At 39.4% G+C, this 20055-nt stretch overlaps 1 protein-coding gene across 1 annotated transcript; it reads right to left on the bottom strand.

Moving 5' to 3' along the window:
• Positions 1 to 803: 803 nt before the first annotated feature.
• On the bottom strand, positions 804 to 8849 carry timp2b (TIMP metallopeptidase inhibitor 2b). Its single transcript, XM_060892154.1, has 5 exons — positions 8508 to 8849; positions 3834 to 3934; positions 2499 to 2607; positions 2263 to 2387; positions 804 to 2092 (listed from the first exon to the last, which is right to left on the bottom strand). The coding sequence occupies exons 1-5, from the start codon at positions 8632 to 8634 to the stop codon at positions 1895 to 1897; spliced, it is 660 nt and encodes a 219-aa protein (XP_060748137.1). The 5' UTR covers positions 8635 to 8849; the 3' UTR covers positions 804 to 1894.
• Between the last annotated feature and the right edge of the window lie 11206 nt (positions 8850 to 20055).

Here is a 20055-nt window from a genome sequence, read left to right as displayed (position 1 = left end):
CAATTTGAAGACAAATCTAATAAAATTCTGAAATTGAAAGATACTCGAATGTAGTTTTTGGTTAATATGTATCTAATAAACATCCGATAATTTTAGTTGTCATTTTTTTATTAATGCAGTTAGAATGTATTTATTTATTTATTTCAGTTCATTTACTTATCTATCACATTTTCATTTTAAAATTCTTTCTTTAGCTACACTGACGAGATGATCTTGGATGTTCAGACTGTATTTTGGTATATATTGAAAGAGTGTTATAATTAAAAGAAGTCTGTAACTATTAGATAGTCACAAACTTTTGCCTTGTTGTCAGTTACTATGTATTGGAGCCACCTTACAAAGTCCTCAATAAGCAGATATATAATGGTAAATTTATCATATACAGCCTGATCTAAATACAAAAAAAAAATGTCGTTCTGGACAAAATCTGAACGTCATGAAGGTCTGACCAACATGTCCTTTCCTATTTTTATTTTACATGTCTGAGTTTGCTGTAAATGTTCTCCTTAAATAAATGCTCTAGGTTTCAAAGAATTCCTAAAGTGGATAATAGAAAAGAATGGAGGAGTTTATTAGAAAATAGCAGTATGATATATAGTTTAATATTTCTGCTCTGATGAACAGCAATAAGTGAAGCACAATCTTTTTGTTTAAAATATATTCCAGCAGTCATCCTGTGCAAAGAACTGATTACATAATATAGCAATATTTTATACTGAATATTTCATGCAGTAGACCCTCCAAGAGGAAACATGAAAAACCTGATTAAAGCCTGGTGTACAATGAGTTAGACAATAGGTCAGTGCTTTTTGTTTTCTTTTATTCATGAATATGGAACTGTTACACCAAGATGAATAATACAGGAGTATGAAAGGCATGCAAAGGCAAGGCATTAGTCTTCCCAAGTGGTTCCAGCACCGGAAGGCTCACACTACCTCTTTTCTCCTCAAGATATTAAAAAAGGACATTTTATGAATTTAAAAAATAATAAAAATAAAAACACGAACAGACAAACACACATATGGAAATTAAAAAAAGGATACCATGATATACAAAATGTCTGAATTAGGCCTGTGACATTTCCTACACATTTGTTGGTTGAATAACTGGAATACTGGATTCATTTCTATAATGGAAACTCGAACGTACAAAACGGTACCATCGCTTTGCACCAAAGTTCCACAAAATAAAAAAATAAAAACACCTAATGCAAATAAAAGCCCTATTTTCTAACCAATTACCAAAATTGAGTGTTTAGATATAAATTAGAAACATGTATATATTACAACATACATAAATTATTACAAGATGCCTTTTGTGCATAGTATAATAAGCAGTTTACATCTATTGTACTGTATAAGTCCACATTGTACACAGAAATCGAATCACTTTGGTTATTTCTAATAAGTTACTTTTCTTTATTTACTGGATCTGTATGTGAAATGTCAAATGATGGCATTTCAGAGAGACCATAACATCAAGGTATGGGGTAGATCAATCACTTATGCTTCTTAAAACAAATCTGAGCTATTCTATTCGTTTGATATTTTCTCAAAAAAAAAAAAAAAATAAAAATCAAGTCAACATAATCTCCTATATTTTAGTCATCTAAATTCCAACCAAAAACCTAAAACAGTGGTAATAAAAGGCAGTAAACATTTTTTTCCTAAACAGCAAGGTCGCATCTAGGTGCTATTGGGGACTCAAAGTGCTTTTTACAAAAAAAACAGAGAATGTTATCTCTGCCATATTCCTTTACATTGTCGCATCACCATGTTATCATCATGTTATAAAGCACAGAATGCAATTGAAGAACAGTGTGATTATTTCCTTAAAACTGTTAGGGAGCTGTTCTAAAAGGAGGGGGTGGCTGTAAAGTCAGGAGACTACAGGTTTATGGATCTTCAATGTCCATGAAATCCTTCTTTGGTGCAGCGGCTCCGCGGTACCAAGCGCAAGAATTGTCGTTCCTCTTTATGCAGGTGTAGTGCCGAGCCTGAGGACCCTGCACGGAGTTCTCCATTAGCCAGTCGGTCCATAGACACTCAGCAGGATCACTGATCGTACAGGGGACAGAGGCACAGTGGATAATCTGTGTAGAGAGAGACAGAGAGAGAGAGACAGAGAGAGAGAGCGAGCACAAGTGATTAACCATAGTAGTATTAAATACTTGGATGTAGTGACTGCTGAATTCAGGGCTCAGTCACAATCATGAAGGAGTCTGGCTAGGATGAACAGCTATATAAATGTTTTTCTACATACCCTGCACTCACAACCCATCTCGTAGCGTGTGTCCATGCCCTTTTTCTGAGCCATGGTCAGGGACTCCCATGGCTGCATGAAGTCACACAGTGTCACATGCATGGTGCCATCAGACTCCAGTTTACCTGCACAGAGCGAAAGGAGACATCTAATGAAATAACAGCTCCACTACTGCACTGATATTGCTAAGTACAACAGGTTAACAAGTCAGGATTTATCACGCGCAGCTACAGTACCTGTGATCAGGTATTCCTTTTTGTCATTGATGTCCAGATTCACACCGCACACAGCAGAAGAAGGGCCAGTGAAGATGGCGTCGATTTCTCTTTCCGGTCCCTTGAACATCTAAATATGAAGCGGAGCAGCAGTGGAAGGTGAGGTCACTTGTATTTGATTCAAATATTAATAAAGTTCATATTTTGCCATTATTGATACATTAGCAGTATAATACATGTTATAGAGTAACAGCCCGAGAATAGACTTCGCTGAAATAAGCTTTTTTCCTATATATTGCAATTACAAATATAGTTACAGTATGTTAAATTTAGTGAAAATGAAGAACATTTCCAGTTCGTCTGAAATGTAGACGCATCAACAACATTTTTGCAACTTGTATCTGATTTTCAATGCATTTAACCAGAGTTAAGGATTTACTTCACTGTCAAAAGCATGAAATCACATTGAACTAGTCCGGTATCGGACACTGTTGGGCAGATTGATCGTGTTCACTACCATATGGGTTAAACAGACTCTTTACCCAACGTGATTAACACAAATACATATCGTTTTGGTGAAATATATTTATTATTTATTAAGATGTCAAAGAGCAGAAAAACACAATTGTTGTTTTTTTTTTGGCTGGAGAAATGGCATAATTTTTTTTCCTCTTTAAATTTATAGATCAACTATATTACTACTAAATACTGCACTAAAGTTAGTGTTTAGTTTCAGTAGTGTCGCTGCATGTTCTGTAATTAACATACCAATCCCCATTAGCACCAATATAACTTCCATAGCAGTTTCATTTGAATTTTTGAACGGAATTTCAATGCCTAATAATAATAATAATAATAATAAAAATAATAATAATAATAATAATAATAATAATGCAGTAACTATAACATATGTTACATATTTCCCACTTTGGCTGAATATAAAGTTCTGAAAATAAACTGCATATTAGGGAAGTGATTCATAATATTAAAAATTATTTATAAACTTATAAATATAAACTTGCATTATTCATTTATGAATTTAATTGTAAAATTCATTTTAATTTAATTTCATGTCTTATCAGTCATTTAACTGTTCTCTGTTGATACGGCAATCATTTAGGTCATTAGGTCAGGACATTTGACTGCTTGTCTCTGTTCTTGGCTTTTCACACTTGTCAAATCGGGGGAAAGAAATTGCAGTGTGAGGCCAGATCAGCTCACAGATGAATAAACTGATAAACTGAAATATGATAAGTCATATTTGGGTTTGGCTCGGTTTCTTAAATTGCATGTGACGTATGAATCTCCAAATATCTTTAAGCAGCTGAATTAAAATCTAAGAAGTGATAGAAATACCTTCATCTGTTTAATGTCATACTGGATCCTCTTGATTGGATTGCCATATACGTCGTTGCCGGTGACAATTTCTTGCCGTCCAACCACTTTGGCTTTGAGAACTAGAGAGAGAGAAAGAGAGAGAGAGAGAGAGAGAGAGAGAGAGAGAGAAAGAGATAAGAAAATCAGCTGTTCAAAAAATGACTGCAGTCTTTTCTGAGTTCAGCAAGTCCACTTCCTGTGAACTGCATATGGAAAAGCAGGAGTATTTGATTAGTGTTGAGAGAGGAATGTTCTGGGCCCGGTGCAAAAAAAAATCCTGCCTGAAGCTCAAGAAGTTGGATAGAGGTTTTGCCACAGCATGCTGTTCACTAATTGCTCAGGCGCTTAGATGGCATCCAGCTGAGAAGCCAAGACATCAACAGATCACTCGCAGCCTGCAACTTGTGTGCTGCAGACGCATCTTGCGTCTTGTTAAAAATGAAGAAAAATGTCCCAGATGTGAAACGTTTAATGCATAAAGCTGCTTTTTGAACTTGGGTTAACCCTCGAATTTCAGGCTCCACCCACAGTAATGCTGCACAGCTCCAGCTCTTTTCACCAACCCATAAACCCTCGTTTCATTTTACAGCCAATGACTTTAAAGCGTATTATGTAGTAAGTACTGTATAATAATTTCTTCAGCAGCTACAGTGGGACTAATAGAAAATGTGATGTGGTTTGAAGAATGAGGAAAGTAAATCTGGACTTGTTGACAGAACAGTCAGTAAGTGTTTAACGGGTGAAAAGGTAACAGATCTGCTGGGTGGGTTTTGTGGAAGAAGAAAGTGGCTTGTCAGCGTTTTCATGGTAAACGCAGTACAGGAGAAAAGGGGCTCTAAAAATGGCAAACCGCTTCTTTTAAAAGACGAATGAGACACACCAAGGAAGAGTACACAATGTTTGTCTTTCTTTCAACCCAAAATAGACAAGAGTGCAGAAGTGCATACGGCTACACTTCTCCATTTCTGGCTCTTGCTCATGCACAAGCTCATTAAAGCACTTCAGGAAAATAGAGACGTGTATTTTGCTTGTTATTTGTCGTTAAGTTTCCGTCATTCAGTATTCAACACATCCCACTTTCCCACAAGGCGAATCCCGATGGCCTTCAGTGGCCTCTCTGTCTTTACAGCACACATGTTGGAGTGTGTTCTCAGAGAGGCCACTCACACCCTCCCCATACCCGCTCCTGAGCACAGAGCCGCTTTTCTCTCGACCACACACAAGCGTGGGATGCCAGCTACGCCCACAGGAGGTCCGCGTTTAGAAAGTCAAATCCGGTGCTTTCATCAGTGAGTGAAGGCACACAGGGCTGCAATGTTTTATCCAGGTTCAGGCACAGGTCCTTTTTTCTGCTCATTCGTTCCACTCCTCTTTCGGCTCCATGTTTACTGGAAGTGGAAATGTTCGAAATTCTTCAACAGAATATACTTTGCTGGCTAGTTCGTGGAGGTCATGTGGTCCCATATTTGTGGGAAATCGCATGAACCGACCTGCATGATAAGTGGCTGGTGGGTAAAATTTAGCAGTTGTAACTATCGTGTTTAACTTTAGTCGTATACGTTTTGTGAACAGCGCACATTTCTCTGAAGTGAGATCTACAAACAAACCTTTCGCTTCAGCAGTTTGAGGAAGCAGACAAATGTTTTATCCAGCAATGTGTTAGACTTCGAGATATAACAGAAAGAACTTCTGACCAGATTCAGCTAGCAATCCAGATGACTGACCAAATGGAGATATTTACAGTTATTGCAGGTATTTCCTGTTCCCACTGTAAAACTGCATATAAGCAGAACCCATGGAAAAAATTCCCTCAATCTAAGGCTGGTTCAGCTTAATGATCCATGTCAGATCCATGCAGCTGATATGCTGCTGAATGTGTTCACTGTCCTGGGTTTCCCTGCTCCACATGCTTAATGCCCAATCAGTTCTACTTTACCCATCAGGTCCAAATCTGAATAAGAGCCTAATGAACTAATTGAGAAAAAAAGCCCAACATTCTAACAAGGTATAAAAAGTCTCCAATATACACTTTACTCTGTTTATACTGTTAATCTTATATTAGATACTTATGTGTGCTTTTTTAATTGCATGTCTGCAAATGCATTAAACTGGACCATGCATTCATCATGTAAGGAACAGGAAAGTAATCAGTGACAGGTTGGTCAAATGTGGATGGGTTACTGTTAGTGTTTGATTGCTTTATAGCACAGCAATTAAAATATTAAACCTGTATTTGTAAAGTCAGTGTCGTACTTTTAACCAATTACAATTCTATTTAATGTTAATGAAACATCCACAAGTTTGTCCCTGTTTTCACTACTCTTATGGCAGCTAGTGGGTTTCTCACCAGCCTCTTATTTTTGTTCTCACTATTATTATGATCTATGTCTAATGTAAATTCAGAAAGGTAGCTTTTCGGCACTTATAAGTACACAAAGTTTGAAAAACAGGATATTTCCTTAATCAGTTGTGCAAGGTATTGGGAAATTGATGCCGAAATAATTGTGGTGCTAGCACAAATGCCCTGCAACTGCATCAGTGATTCTATCAGCATTAAGGCTTACAGGTCACAAAAAGAACAAAAAAAAACCTTCACAAAAAAGGTTACCCAAAAGTCCAGTCATTGTGACTAAAACAGACAGAATGCAGGTGGACACATGGCGACTGTGGCAGACCCCTTCAAACAATACCATTTGCTTGCTGTGGTATATGAAAGCTAGAACAGGAAAACCACATGACGTGGCATGGCTGGATTTTCGGGTGGAGGTTCCAGTGGAATGCAGCAATGTTTTCCCATCTCTGGAACTTCAATGAGCTGAGAGTCTGGGCGAACGATGATGACGATGACAAATGGCTTTAAAAAGGTGGTGATCAAGGACTGCCTTGTCACTGTAGGGATGGCTAATGCGGGATGTTGGGGTGTAGGACTAGGAGTCCAGTTAGCATGTTTTTTTTCTTTATATGCAATTCATAATATCCACTTCCGAGATAAAACCACCCCATCGTGACTTTAGTCATCTGGCTTCCTGTTCTCATCATCACACAAACCTCAGAGGCATGTGTGTTCAAGCAGATAATTTTAATCTCTCCTCGGCCCTTAAAATAACCCCAGTGGTCAGTTTGCAACAAAGCTACTTGATGATAAGGCTCGAATTATTTTTAAAAAACTGGGCAGTGCAACAGTAAAAACTCAGATGGGTTAACCAGACAAATGACAGAAAGAATAAAAATAAGCATGGTAAATTACATGATAAAGATGATTCATTATACCGATACACTCGTCTGAAACCGGCCAGAAAGACTTCCCAGTTTTATTAAGACAAGTCTGCTTACGAGTTGCAAAACATATACATTCTAATAATCAATCATTCACACCAACTAGAGTTACTAAAACTCATCTGTTAGTATGTCATGCCTTTCCCAATTGTTGGGCTCCTACCATTTTCTATGGTGTGCAAAACGAGCGCGTAATGTGATGCTCTATTATCCTTCTTTTGCTACATTCACACATACAGTGACTCACAGGTACCAAGTGACCAGGAGATCATTCAGTTTGGATGAGAATTGTGACCCTTGACTATTAGATGTGGGCATGGCAAAGATTGACTTTATGCAAATATGAAGCAACTTGGGGCTGCGACATTTTCAATTTATACAACTGAGTGATTGAGGGTTAAGGGCCTTGCTGAGGGCCCAACAGTGGCAACTTGGTGGACCTGGGATTCGAACTCACGACCTTCTTATCAGTAGTCCAACGCCTTTATGGGAGCGTTAAATGACTACAAATGGGAGTGAAAAACAGCAGATTACACGTGATCCATAGCAAAGAACACATACTGCTCCTCCTATAATATGATGATAAATACATCTATCACGTATTATAGAATTAAACATACAGTATGTTTCATTTCAATGGCAAGAAAACTGAATTGTTGTCAAAAGTGAAATGCCAGTTGTGCAACCTACTGAGAAACATTATTACTATGGCAACCAGTAGTAGGACCGCTAACTGGCAACATCATAGAATAGCTGTGATAGTGAACGTAGCTTAACTGTAAAAACACCAGCACAAATCGAGATTTATATTAATCAAAAAAACTAAAAATAAAATAGTGACAGAATCGACATCGAGAGTTCATAACTTCTGAATAACAGTTAACAGTAGCTTAGTCACGTGCACAACTAACAGGGTGTTTACATTTTAGATACAGAAATCAAATTCGGATCGGATTCGAAAAACGTATTTAAATCAAAGAATACAAATGAGAAAAACCGACTTGCGTTTGATTAATCATGCTTTATAACCTCTTATATGCAGTGGCGTTGAACCTGGGCGTACAGAAGGCGATTTATTTACTTGTGTCCAGCTGAACTTGAACGCTGCACGGGTCAGTCCTGGCTGTTAGGCCCAAAATGTACAATTATTCATCCCTAAAATCCTACAGCTTATAGACCAGCTGCAAACTTCTATTCTATTTATCTAGATTTTATAATCGTTAAGGAAAGCTGACCGGAATACGTGACAAACTACATTTTCTTCATCAGGGGATGTTTACACGCGAATAACACGTTAGAAACAGCAGAAAAACAAACGGTACGTTACTCTGTGGTGTTATTTTTTTAGCATTTTTACAGAGAGAATAATGATCTTACCGACATCAGAGTTGCAGTAAGCCTGTTGAGGATGTTTAGCAGAACAGCTGCAGGCTTCAGCTACCTCACCCGCCCTCCAGACCAATAACAGCAGCAACGGAGCACAAAAACTACTCGGTTTGGTCATTTTAGCAGAAAAAAGATGAAGTTTAACGACGTGAAAAACTCGAACTGACTCAAAGGATTGAAAACAAGACGTAAATAATTATGAAAATGGTGGAGAGAAAACAAAACAAAGGCAAAACCCGGTCAGGACAGGACAGGACAAACTTTCTAGAATTCAGTAGAAAACAGAAGCACCGACGCAGACTCTTCCTGAAGCGATGCAGTTCTCCGCTTTCGAGCGTCTGAACTGCTGCGTTTTATTTGCTTCAAGCTCCGCCCACACGTGACCGTCGTTTCATCCGACAAGGCTGCTGACAAATCTCAAAACCACGCCCGTTTGCGGGAAACCACGTCCATCTGCGTAGGCAAGAAATAATTAGTTTTACATGAAACTATTAATTAACCTGCAACATGCTGCTGCTGCTGCTGCTACTACTACTACTGCTGCTGTATCCCGGAAGTGACGTATTGTTAAGTGGCCTAAACAGTGAACGTGTGGTCACTTTCTTTCTTACTTACACTGCAACCCACCACCAGATGCCTCACATGGTCAATGTGATTCACGCTCTGAGAGGAACTGTTAAAAACAACTGTTCCCTGCCTTTTACTTACAAAATAATAAGTGTGTAATAATCATGTATGTGCCTATCACACTTTCTGTATATCAGAGAGTCTGGCTATATTTTAAAAAAATCCACGTCCACCTCTGATGACATCAATATAAAATTTAAGGATTTACATAAATGAACATTATTGATTATTTGAAAATGTTTGTAAAACTGAAGACAGGATTTTTTTATGACTAAGTCATAACAAAAGCAATGTTTTATCATTTAAAAAATCACACAAGATAAATGTTTGTATGTTTCATTTTACATCTAGCAGGTCAAAATGAAAAAAATGAAAAAAAAAATGTCCAAATTATATATATATATATATATATATATATATATATATATATATATATATATATATATATATATATATATATATATATAAAACACATGGTGACTATCATTATATATAAATACTATATATCAATAACAAATATATCACAATTAACAAGACACTAAGCACAAAGGATAAAGGAAACTTTTTGTTCAGCCTTATTTATATTTGTATTTTTTGTAATATCTAGGAAAAGATCAGATCCTAAGGGTTTAATCACATGATGTTGGTGGTTATTAATATCTTGTAAATTATTTAGTTTCCAGAGTTTATTCACTGGTCCCTTGAAACAAAAAGGTTTATCTAAAATAAATCTCAATATCTATAAAACAATCTGTATTGCATGTGATATCAAATGCATAATAGTGAGGTCATCACATACATTTGAGTGTACTGAAGGAAGCAGAATGCAAACCATAGTGAGATGAAAAAGTCTTCAAAATTGGATTTGGAATTAAAAATTATTAATATTATTAACAAAACAACAAAAAAAACAACATAGAATATTCATGACACTTATTTATTTAAACAACAAATTAGCACATACACCAAGATTCTGAGTATCATGTAGTCAACCTAGAAATTGACTTTACATGTATTTAAGACACAATAACCAAATATGGAGCCTAAAAGTAGACAACCTGTACATTACACAGTGCAGGACACATTTTGTTAATAAAAACAATTCTGATACTGTTACTAATTTTCCTTATGATGAAAACCATACGGGATGAATACTTCTTCATTGTCTTCTTCGCCTAAACACCCTGCAGCATGTTAATACAAAGAGGAGAACAAATGAATAATTATTTGTAAAGAGATTGTTGATTCTTGTTTAATTTTCCTGGACATGACGTTAGGTTTCATGTCCCAGTGGCTTCTGGAGAGTGTCATACTCCAAATGTCTCATAGTCCTGTGATGCAGACTTCCTGTCAAAGAAATGTTTCAGAAATTCTTGGAATTTTTCAGGATGAAAGTGAGAATAAACACCCATTACACTCATCCAACACACACTGGTGATAAAAAGAGATTATTCTGACATGAAGACATACATTTATACTGTACATGCTACTATTTTAGAACTATCTATCGCACTACTATACTATACCATACTATACGATACTATACGATACTATACTAGTATCTACTATACTATGGCATAGTATCTACTTTGAATATGTTTTATTTTCTATATTGTTGATAATATAGTTTACTCAAGTTTAAAAACAGATTTACATTAAATGGGCTTTCCTGGAATTTTAGGACTTCTTGTTGAATGAGCTGACATGAATCTGAAACCCATTCTTCAATTGAGTGACGACAAAGACATAAAGAAGAGACCACTCCTGTCTTTTCATTTTCACTGCTTGTTTTAGTGGTTTTTCCAAGGTTTTCCTGACTATTTCCTGCAGTGTTCCACCCATTTTTAAATAATCTCAAAAGCAACTACTGGGAATGTACACTCAAACAAATGGGAATGCATTATTAAAGTTTTCATTTTCTGGTAAAACCATTGTCTGAGGACTGTCTGATTACATGACTAATTCTTTGTTACTGTTTATTCTCAAGTACAGTGAAAGTAGTGCAATTTTGCTCCTGGGAAACCAATCTGTTGTGGATGACTTAGACTGACGTTATTTCTGAAATCTGATAAACTCATGTAATCAAAGAAGCAGACTAAATTTTCTCCATAAAGGAGAGCACATTGTGTAATCATGGAGTGTATCTTAGTGATATATGACTTCACTACAGATTGTTGCATGATTGGGGTGAGACATTGGGCAGGTTCAGACAAGGAAAGGAGCTGGTCAGTGTGTGTCAACCCAAACTATTATTCATTTTTCATTCCAGTCTGTTCTTATGTTATATTTTTTTTATGTTCCCAACCCCTTCAAACCATGGATGGATCGTGTTTCACTTGCTCTAAAGTCAAGAGCTTATCCACCTCCTCAATGACACTCAGGTCAGATTGAATTGCTTCAAGCCACTGATGAAACCAAAGAGATGTGTACCATATGTGGACAGACAACGGGTTACTGATCTTAAGCAAGGCCACCCACTCCATTCTTTGAACTTTACGGTTTGCGTCAGTAATTGTGAAACTCATACAATCATACTGGTCACATAAACTCTTCCACATGGCATCGACTTACTGTTTCATCCTGAGAGCAATTCTGTACCATGTATTTTTAAGACCTGTAGTTGTAAAATATATTAGCATTGGTGACAGGTCTTTGTCAATCGACACACGATTCTTTACAAACGTATTCACCAAGAATATTACAGGTTAACAATCAGTAACATATATCTTATGTGTCACTGTTTATGGTATGCCATATGGTAATGCATTCAAAACATTGCATTCTTTTAAATTGAAGACTGTATATTTACAGCATTTGGCAGACACTGTTATACAGTGCTACTTACATTATATATATATATATATATATATATATATATATATATATATATATATATATATAGAGAGAGAGAGAGAGAGAGAGAGAGAGAGAGAGAGAGAGAGAGTTTTTATATACACATTGAGGGTTAATGGCCTTGCTCCAGGGCCCGGTAGTAGGATTCACACTTACAACCTTCTGACTGGTAGCCCAATGATTTAACCAATAAGCTACCATATCCCACAGCCTCTGACCAAACACTATTACTCATATCCCTTTCATACCTTCCAGAGTGTTTAATATAAGAAATAAAAGTTAATTTATCTGAACAGACATCCTTGTAAAAACCTAGAGTTTTGTTTTATTGCCCATAAAAGGCAAAAAAAAGTTGAAAGGGAAATGACACGGCTTTCCTTTCTGCTGTTGTAGTTATTCATGAGTCAAAAAAATAGAATTCAACAAAGAGACTTAGTCTAGTTCTTTTTCCACTCTCACTTATACCCGTAATTACAGCCAGTTTGGTTGCTAATCAATCATTTCAAATGACACTAATGTGAAAATAATGCAAAAAGCTTTATGTCTCGCTTGCACAATTTACACAATCTCTCTTAGGCAGAAGCACTGTGTTAAAATAAAGCTGAGGTACAAAACTGGATTGATCCGGTTTTTACAGGCATTTAATCTAAAATAACAGAGCTATACAGTCAGGTCTATATGCGTTTGGACAGATTTCCCAACTTTGGTAATTTGTCCTCTGTACGCTAACACAATGGATTTGCTTTAACTCAAGATGTTTGACAAAATATTAGGTTTGTCCTAATTTGCTCTCCTATGCGTATACTATTCTATGACTAAAAGAGTGTCACGTAAAATGTGTAGCACTTATCCTACACAGAATTAAAAGGAGAAGTAATTTATTCCAGGAGACTCCGGAATAAATTATATATAAAGACTCCGGAATAAATTATATATATATATAATTTTTCAATTATATATAAATTATTCAAGGCACAATCGCACACACACTACGGACAATTTAGAGATGCCAATCAGCCTACAGCACATGTCTTTGGATCAGAGGAGGAAACTGATGTACCTGGTGAAAAGCCCTGAAGTACAGAGAGAACATGCACAGTCCACATACACAGGATAGAGGTGGAAATCGAAGAGCCATGCCTGGAAATGGGCATTCACTTAAATTTAGGATTGTAGTACAAGAAAGCAGTGCATAATTGCAGTACATTGTAGTACAAGAAAGCAGTGCATAATTTAGCAATTAAAATATATCTCATACTTAATAATGATACTGCACTAACATTAAAATTCCAGACAAAAATTCAATTCAATCCAATTCAATTTATTTGTATAGCACTTTTAACAATACCCATTGTCTCAAAGCAGCTTTACAGACGTATAGAAACAGAAGAGAGAGAAAAAAGAAATAAATATATATAATAATAATAATAATAAGAAGAAGAATAAGAAGAAGAAGAAGAAGAAGAAAAAAAATAAGAATAAAAATAAATAAATGAATACATACAATTAAAGTTTAAAATTTATTTAAAAATATGAATTCTAAATTTAAAATACTATATATCCATCCCTATCCCTGATAAGCACCTGATAGACCGAATAAATAGCTAAGGATAAAGTTGTTTGAATGCTGTCCTACTGCGTTTGCATGTTCTCCCCGTGCCGTGGGGGTTTCCTCCGGGTACTCCGGTTTCCTCCCCCGGTCCAAAGACATGGTAGGTTGAATGGCATCTCTGGAAAATTGTCTGTAGTGTGTGAGTGCGTGAGTGAATGAGAGTGTGTGTGTGCCCTGCGATGGGTTGGCACGCCGACCAGGGTGTATCCTGCCTTGATGCCCGATGACGCCTGAGATAGGCACAGGCTCCCCGTGACCCGAGGTAGTTCGGATAAACGATAGAAAATGAATGAATGAATGAATGTGTAAAATTTGCTTACTATTTACTATTAACTATAATGCTTAGGGAACCTAGTTCTAAAAAATACTGCAAGAAATATTGTAAATATTGTAAAAATATAATAAAAAAATATTGTAAATATTGTAAACTGTTTAATGTAAAACAATTGTGTAATTTGTATCTTGAATCACCGGGAGGTGTATTCAGAGTTGAGTTACGCACGCACCCAACAGTATTTATACTTCAGACAACTGCAGTGCTACTAAAGTATGACTAAAGTATGCCTTGGGCTGTAAATGCACTCAGAAATCTATGGGATGTCATTTGAGGCCGATATCAAATACATAAATGTGACATTACTAAATAATTAATAGTATTCTCTCTTTAGACTCCATGAAAGGTTTCCTCCCCTCGTGGTCATTAAAGGAGACAGAAACTTTATTGATGACCTAAGTTTAGAATTTTGACAGTGTGCACGCAATTAAAGGAATACATATTCACATAACTTTCAAGTTCAAATTCTAAATGATTTTGTACACCTAGGCTAAATAACCTCTAACTCAACCTTATCTAGGAGTCCACAAATTTCATGTTTCTTTACACCTTAGTCAGTTATCGCATCTACTATGTTCACATCAGAGGTAATCTTAAAATAATTCATTGAATTAGAGACAGATTGATTTCTACTTTGATTATCTATATCATGATTCCTAAATCTCTGTTGGGTCACCAATTTACATACACCAAGTCTTGACTATTCCAGGAATTAATGTGTTGAATTTTACAAGCATGTGATTGGTCAACTGGCATAATTGTAATTTAAATAAAATTGCGACTGTGGCGATATTTAGGCCTTTATTTAGAGAGAGTTCATATGAACCATAAAAATATTGCATACATCCATAAGTACAGTTTCTCATTGGGAACAAAAACCTGACAGTACCATAAGCATCTGTAAACACAGTTGTATTCAGAATATAATTCCTGACACAAATGAACTCCCAAGGATGTACAAATTTTGATCGAAGAGATTCAAAGTCTAGTGCCTCCTAGAAAATGCCCCTCCTCGAACCGCCACCTTATTGTGGTGGAGGGGTTTGCGTGCCTGAATGATCCTAGGAGCTATGTTGTCTGGGGCTTTCTGCCCCTGGTAGGGTCTCCCAAGGCAAACAGGTCCTGGGTGACAGGCCAGACTAAGAGCGGTTCAAATACCCCTTATGAGTAATTTAATAACGAGGTCCGTGACGTCGCCCGGTATGGCGCAACCGGGGCCCCACTCTGGAGCCAGGCCCGGGGTTGGGGCTCGCATGCGAGCGCCTGGTGGCTGGGTCTTACCCCACGGGGCCCGGCTGGGCTCAGCCCGAAGGAGCGACGTGGGGCCGATCTCCTGTGGGCCCACCACCTGCAGGAGGGACCGTAAGGGGCTGGTGCAATGTGGATTGGGTGGCAGTCGAAGGCGGGGGCCTCGGCGACCCAATCCCCGGACACGGAATCTGGCTCTAGGGACATGGAATGTCACCACGCTGGGGGGAAAGGAGCCTGAGCTGGTGCGGGAGGTTGAGAGATACCGACTAGAGATAGTTGGGCTTGCCTCCACGCACAGCTTGGGCTCTGGAACCCAACTCCTTGAGAGAGGCTGGACTCTCTACTACTCTGGAGTTGCCCGCGGTGAGAGGCGGTGGGCTGGTGTGGGCTTGCTCATAGCCCCCCAGCTCAGCAGCCATGTGTTGGAGTTCACCCCAGTGAACGAGAGGGTCGTTTCCCTGCGCCTGCGGGTCGGGGATAGGTCTCTCACTGTTATTTGTGCTTACGGGCCAAATGGCAGTGTAGAGTACCCGACCTTCTTGGCGTCTCTGGAAGGGGTGCTGGAAAGTGCTCCAACCGGGGACTCCATCGTTCTACTGGGGGACTTCAACGCTCATGTGGGCAGCGACAGTGACACCTGGAGGGGCGTGATTGGGAGGAACGGCCCCCCCGACCTGAACCCGAGTGGTGTTCTGTTATTGGACTTCTGTGCTAGTCACAGTTTGTCCATAACGAACACCATGTTCAAGCATAAGGGTGTCCATCAGTACACATGGTACCAGGACACCCTAGGTCGGAGGTCGATGATCGACTTTGTGGTTGTTTCATCTGACCTCCGGCCGTATGTCTTGGACACTCGGGTGAAGAGAGGGGCGGAGCTGTCAACTGATCACCACCTGGTGGTGAGTTGGATCCGATGGCGGGGGAGGAAGTTGGACAGACTTGGCAGACCCAAACGTTCTGTGAGGGTCTGCTGGGAACGTTTGACAGAGTCTCCAGTCAGAGAGAACTTCAACTCCCACCTCCGGCAGAGCTTCAACCAGATCCCGAGGGAGGTTGGAGACATTGAGTCCGAGTGGACCATGTTCTCCACCTCCATTGTCGATGCAGCCACTCGGAGCTGTGGCCGTAAGGTCTCCGGTGCCTGTCGTGGCGGCAATCCCCGAACCCGGTGGTGGACCCCGAAAGTAAGGGATGCCGTCAAGCTGAAGAAGGAGTCCTATCGAGCCTGGTTGGCTTGGGGGACTCCGGAGGCAGCTGATAGGTACCGGAGGGCCAAGTGAGCTTCAGCCCGGGTGGTTGCGGAGGCAAAAACTCGGGTCTGGGAGGAGTTCGGTGAGGCCATGGAGAAGGACTATCGGTTGGCCTCGAAGAAATTCTGGCAAACCGTCCGGCGCCTCAGGAGGGGGAAGCAGTGCCCTGCTCACACTGTTTACAGTGGGAGTGGGAATCTGCTGACTTCGACTGGGGACATCCTCGGACGGTGGAAGGAGTACTTCGAGGTTCTCCTCAACCCCACCGACATGTCTTCCATTGAGGAAGCAGAGGCTGAGGGCTCAGTTGTGGACTCGTCGATCCCCCAAGCTGAGGTCACTGAGGTAGTTGAGAAGCTCCTCAGTGGCAAGGCACCGGGGGTGGATGAGATCCGCCCTGAGTACCTCAAGTCTCTGGATGTTGTGGGTCTGTCTTGGTTGACACGCCTCTGCAATGTCGCATGGAGGCTGGGGACAGTGCCTCTGGACTGGCAGACTGGGGTGGTGGTCCCTCTGTTTAAGAAGGGGGACCGGAGGGTGTGTTCCAACTACAGGGGGATCACACTCCTCAGCCTCCCCGGAAAAGTCTATGCCAGGGTACTGGAGAGGAGAATTCGGCCGATAGTCGAACCTCAGATTCAGGAGAAACAATGCGGGTTTCGTCCCGGTCGTGGAACACTGGACCATCTCTATACCCTCGCCAGGTTGCTGGAGGGTTCGTGGGAGTTTGCCCAACCAGTCCACATGTGCTTTGTGGATCTGGAGAAGGCATTCGACTGTGTCCCTCTTGGTGACCTGTGGGGGGTGCTCTGGGAGTATGGGGTCCGGGGCCCTCTGCTAAGGGCTGTCTGGTCCCTATATGACCGGAGCAGGAGTTTGGTTCGCATTGCCAGCAGTAAGTCAGACTTGTTCCCGGTGCATGTTGGACTCCGGCAGGGCTGCCCTTTGTCACCGGTCCTGTTCATTATCTATATGGACAGGATTTCTAGGCGCAGTCAGGGGCCGGAGGGAGTCTGGTTTGGGGACCACAGGATTTCGTCTATGCTTTTTGCAGATGATGTTGTCCTGTTGGCTTCCTCAAATCAGGACCTTCAGCGTGCACTGGGACGGTTTGCAGCCGAGTGTGAAGCGGCGGGGATGAGAATCAGCACCTCCAAGTCTGAGGCCATGGTTCTCAACCGGAAAAGGGTGGCTTGCCCCCTTCAGGTTGGTGGAGAGCTCCTCCTCTAGTTTAAGTATCTTGGGGTCTTGTTCACGAGTGAGGGAAGGATGGAGCGGGAGATCGACAGGCGGATCGGTGCATCTTCTGCAGTGATGCGGTCGATGTACCGGTCTGTTGTGGTGAAGAAAGAGCTGAGCCGCAAGGCGAAGCTCTCTATTTACCAGTCGATCTACGTTCCTACCCTCACCTATGGTCATGAGCTTTGGGTCATGACCGAAAGGACAAGATCCCGGATACAGGCGGCCGAAATGAGTTTCCTCCGCAGGGTGGCTGGGTGCTCCCTTAGAGACAGGGTGAGGAGCTCGGTCACCCGGGAGGAGCTCAGAGTAGAGCCGCTGCTCCTCCACATCGAGAGGAATCAGCTAAGGTGGCTCGGGCAGAGATTCAAATGAACCCCGAGATAAAAACAGCTGATCACTGGCTTGTTCTCTAGGGGTGTTCTCTTGTTCTCTATTCTCAAATCTAAAACTGTTTGTCAAATAATGATTGACTCTGTCAATGGAGAAAAAAGGGTAATGCTTTAAATATGAAGCACACCATCACCACTGTGGAATGGTAGCATCATACTGTTAGTGCACTTCAGAATATAGTTGGCATCATGAGGAAAATATATTATTGTGAAATACTGAAACAAAACCTCAAGACATCTGCCTTAATATGAAATGTCTATAGCAACTGGGTCTTCCAGCAGGACAATGACCCTAAGCATACCCCCAATGCTTCAACAAAATGGCTTAAAGACAATAATGTAAAAGTACTGGAGTGGCCATCGCAATGCCCTGACCCAAAGAAATTCCCAAAGAAAAGTTAAAAGATAAAGGTTCAGTAAACTTAACTGAAAAACCATTCACAAGAAATGTGGTGCACCAGTTCCAGTGTATTACACCAGTTCTGTCAGGATGAATGGGCAAAGCAGTGTGAGAAGGCTACATCATGCATTTGATTCAAATTCAAGCAATTAAAATCAATGTCAACTTTTGACCCATTGAAAACTCGATAAAGTAAATAAAACTCTCTTAGCTGTTATTTAGAAAATAAATACCTCAGATACCCATATTAACCTAACACAGGGAAGATATGGCGACATTAATTGTGTGGAGTTGTGAAGGATTGACTTTAAATGTCTCAATATGTACAAACTTTTAACCTCAGCTGAAAGTAACCCTTACTTACCTAAACTGATATTGCACAAGAAAAAATGGATGGAAGTTACATCTGAGGTCAGAAGATTGATGTGTACAATTTCAGTATGAACTCTTAATACTCCCCTACACTTATTTAACTCAACTCTGAATTCTCCCAAAGTGTACTGAAACCCATAGGCGCATGCTAGATTTATCCATTGAATCATTTTCTTAAATAAGACAAATCAAAACAGTAAATGAAAAGCATTATAGTATAGACGATATTTCATGTACGATTTTATTTTTATTTCATTAAGATCTATCATGCCCATTTAGTATCTCGTGGCTCCAGAAATTATGTGATAATAGAAAAGATGATAGAAATAAATAAAAATAGCATTTTTAAATAGCATTTTTGTCCTAAAAAGTGCTATTTTAAAAGCTCCAAAATAAAGAGTGCTGAATCTATGTTGTTAAATTAAGCTGGCTCTGAATAAATTCAGCATCATAAATATCAGTATGTCTTGCTGAACCCAGCACTGAATCCCCAGCAAACTATGAATAAGAAACAAATAAATAAATAGAGATGTAAAATAAATGTATATATACAGTACAGTATACAGCTCTCACTTTGCTGTCTCAGACACAGAAAACAGAAGGAAGCAACTCGGCATTGCTCCAGGAGAGGGCTAACCAATCTCACATATCCTGCTTTTGTGTCTTAGCAACAAGCAGTAACAATAAAACACAGACCTGCAATTTTGTATTATAACAATTAATGCAATATCGAAGAGGGCAACCTATAATTTTGACGCACGTAGAATCTCTCTTCTCATTCCTCTAAAGATTTGTGAAACATCACTAGGGAATTCCGACTGATGACACACAACCTCAGTGTCATTTCTCAATTATATTGCAACAGTCTTTCAAGATCTTTCATTATGTCCTGAAGTGAGTTCAAATATTAATAATCGGGATACAGTGCAGTATTTAAAATGTTCATATTCACTCTATATTACTTAAAGAACCATGGTAAAGATGTACATGAGCTACCAGAGTCAAAATAAGTGCTGCCTTCTTAGAAAACAAATTATTTTATGTACTAGAAATAAAAATCTGATTCAGTCTAAAAAATGCAATGAAAATATAGATTTAGGTTCATTATTGTCAACAGAAAGATTTAGCCTAATGTGTGATTTGGACCAAAAACACAAGAAACAAAACAAAATATGGCTGTAATAGATTTTACAGCATAGTACAATC

This window comes from Tachysurus vachellii, chromosome 18, assembly GCF_030014155.1.
Source record: "Tachysurus vachellii isolate PV-2020 chromosome 18, HZAU_Pvac_v1, whole genome shotgun sequence".
Taxonomy (NCBI): Eukaryota; Metazoa; Chordata; class Actinopteri; order Siluriformes; family Bagridae; genus Tachysurus; species Tachysurus vachellii.
This window is presented reverse-complemented; position numbering and strand designations above follow the sequence as displayed.

What these genes read in the sequence shown, in the direction of transcription:
- timp2b (XM_060892154.1), bottom strand. Translation starts at nt 8,634, where the DNA reads ATGACCAAACCGAGTAGTTTTTGTGCTCCGTTGCTGCTGTTATTGGTC. An exon ending in TTACTGCAACTCTGATGTCG is followed by an intron (nt 3,935 to 8,507) that starts GTAAGATCATTA and finishes CTCTCTCTCTAG; the next exon opens with TTCTCAAAGCCAAAGTGGTT. An exon ending in ATGACATTAAACAGATGAAG is followed by an intron (nt 2,608 to 3,833) that starts GTATTTCTATCA and finishes CTTCATATTTAG; the next exon opens with ATGTTCAAGGGACCGGAAAG.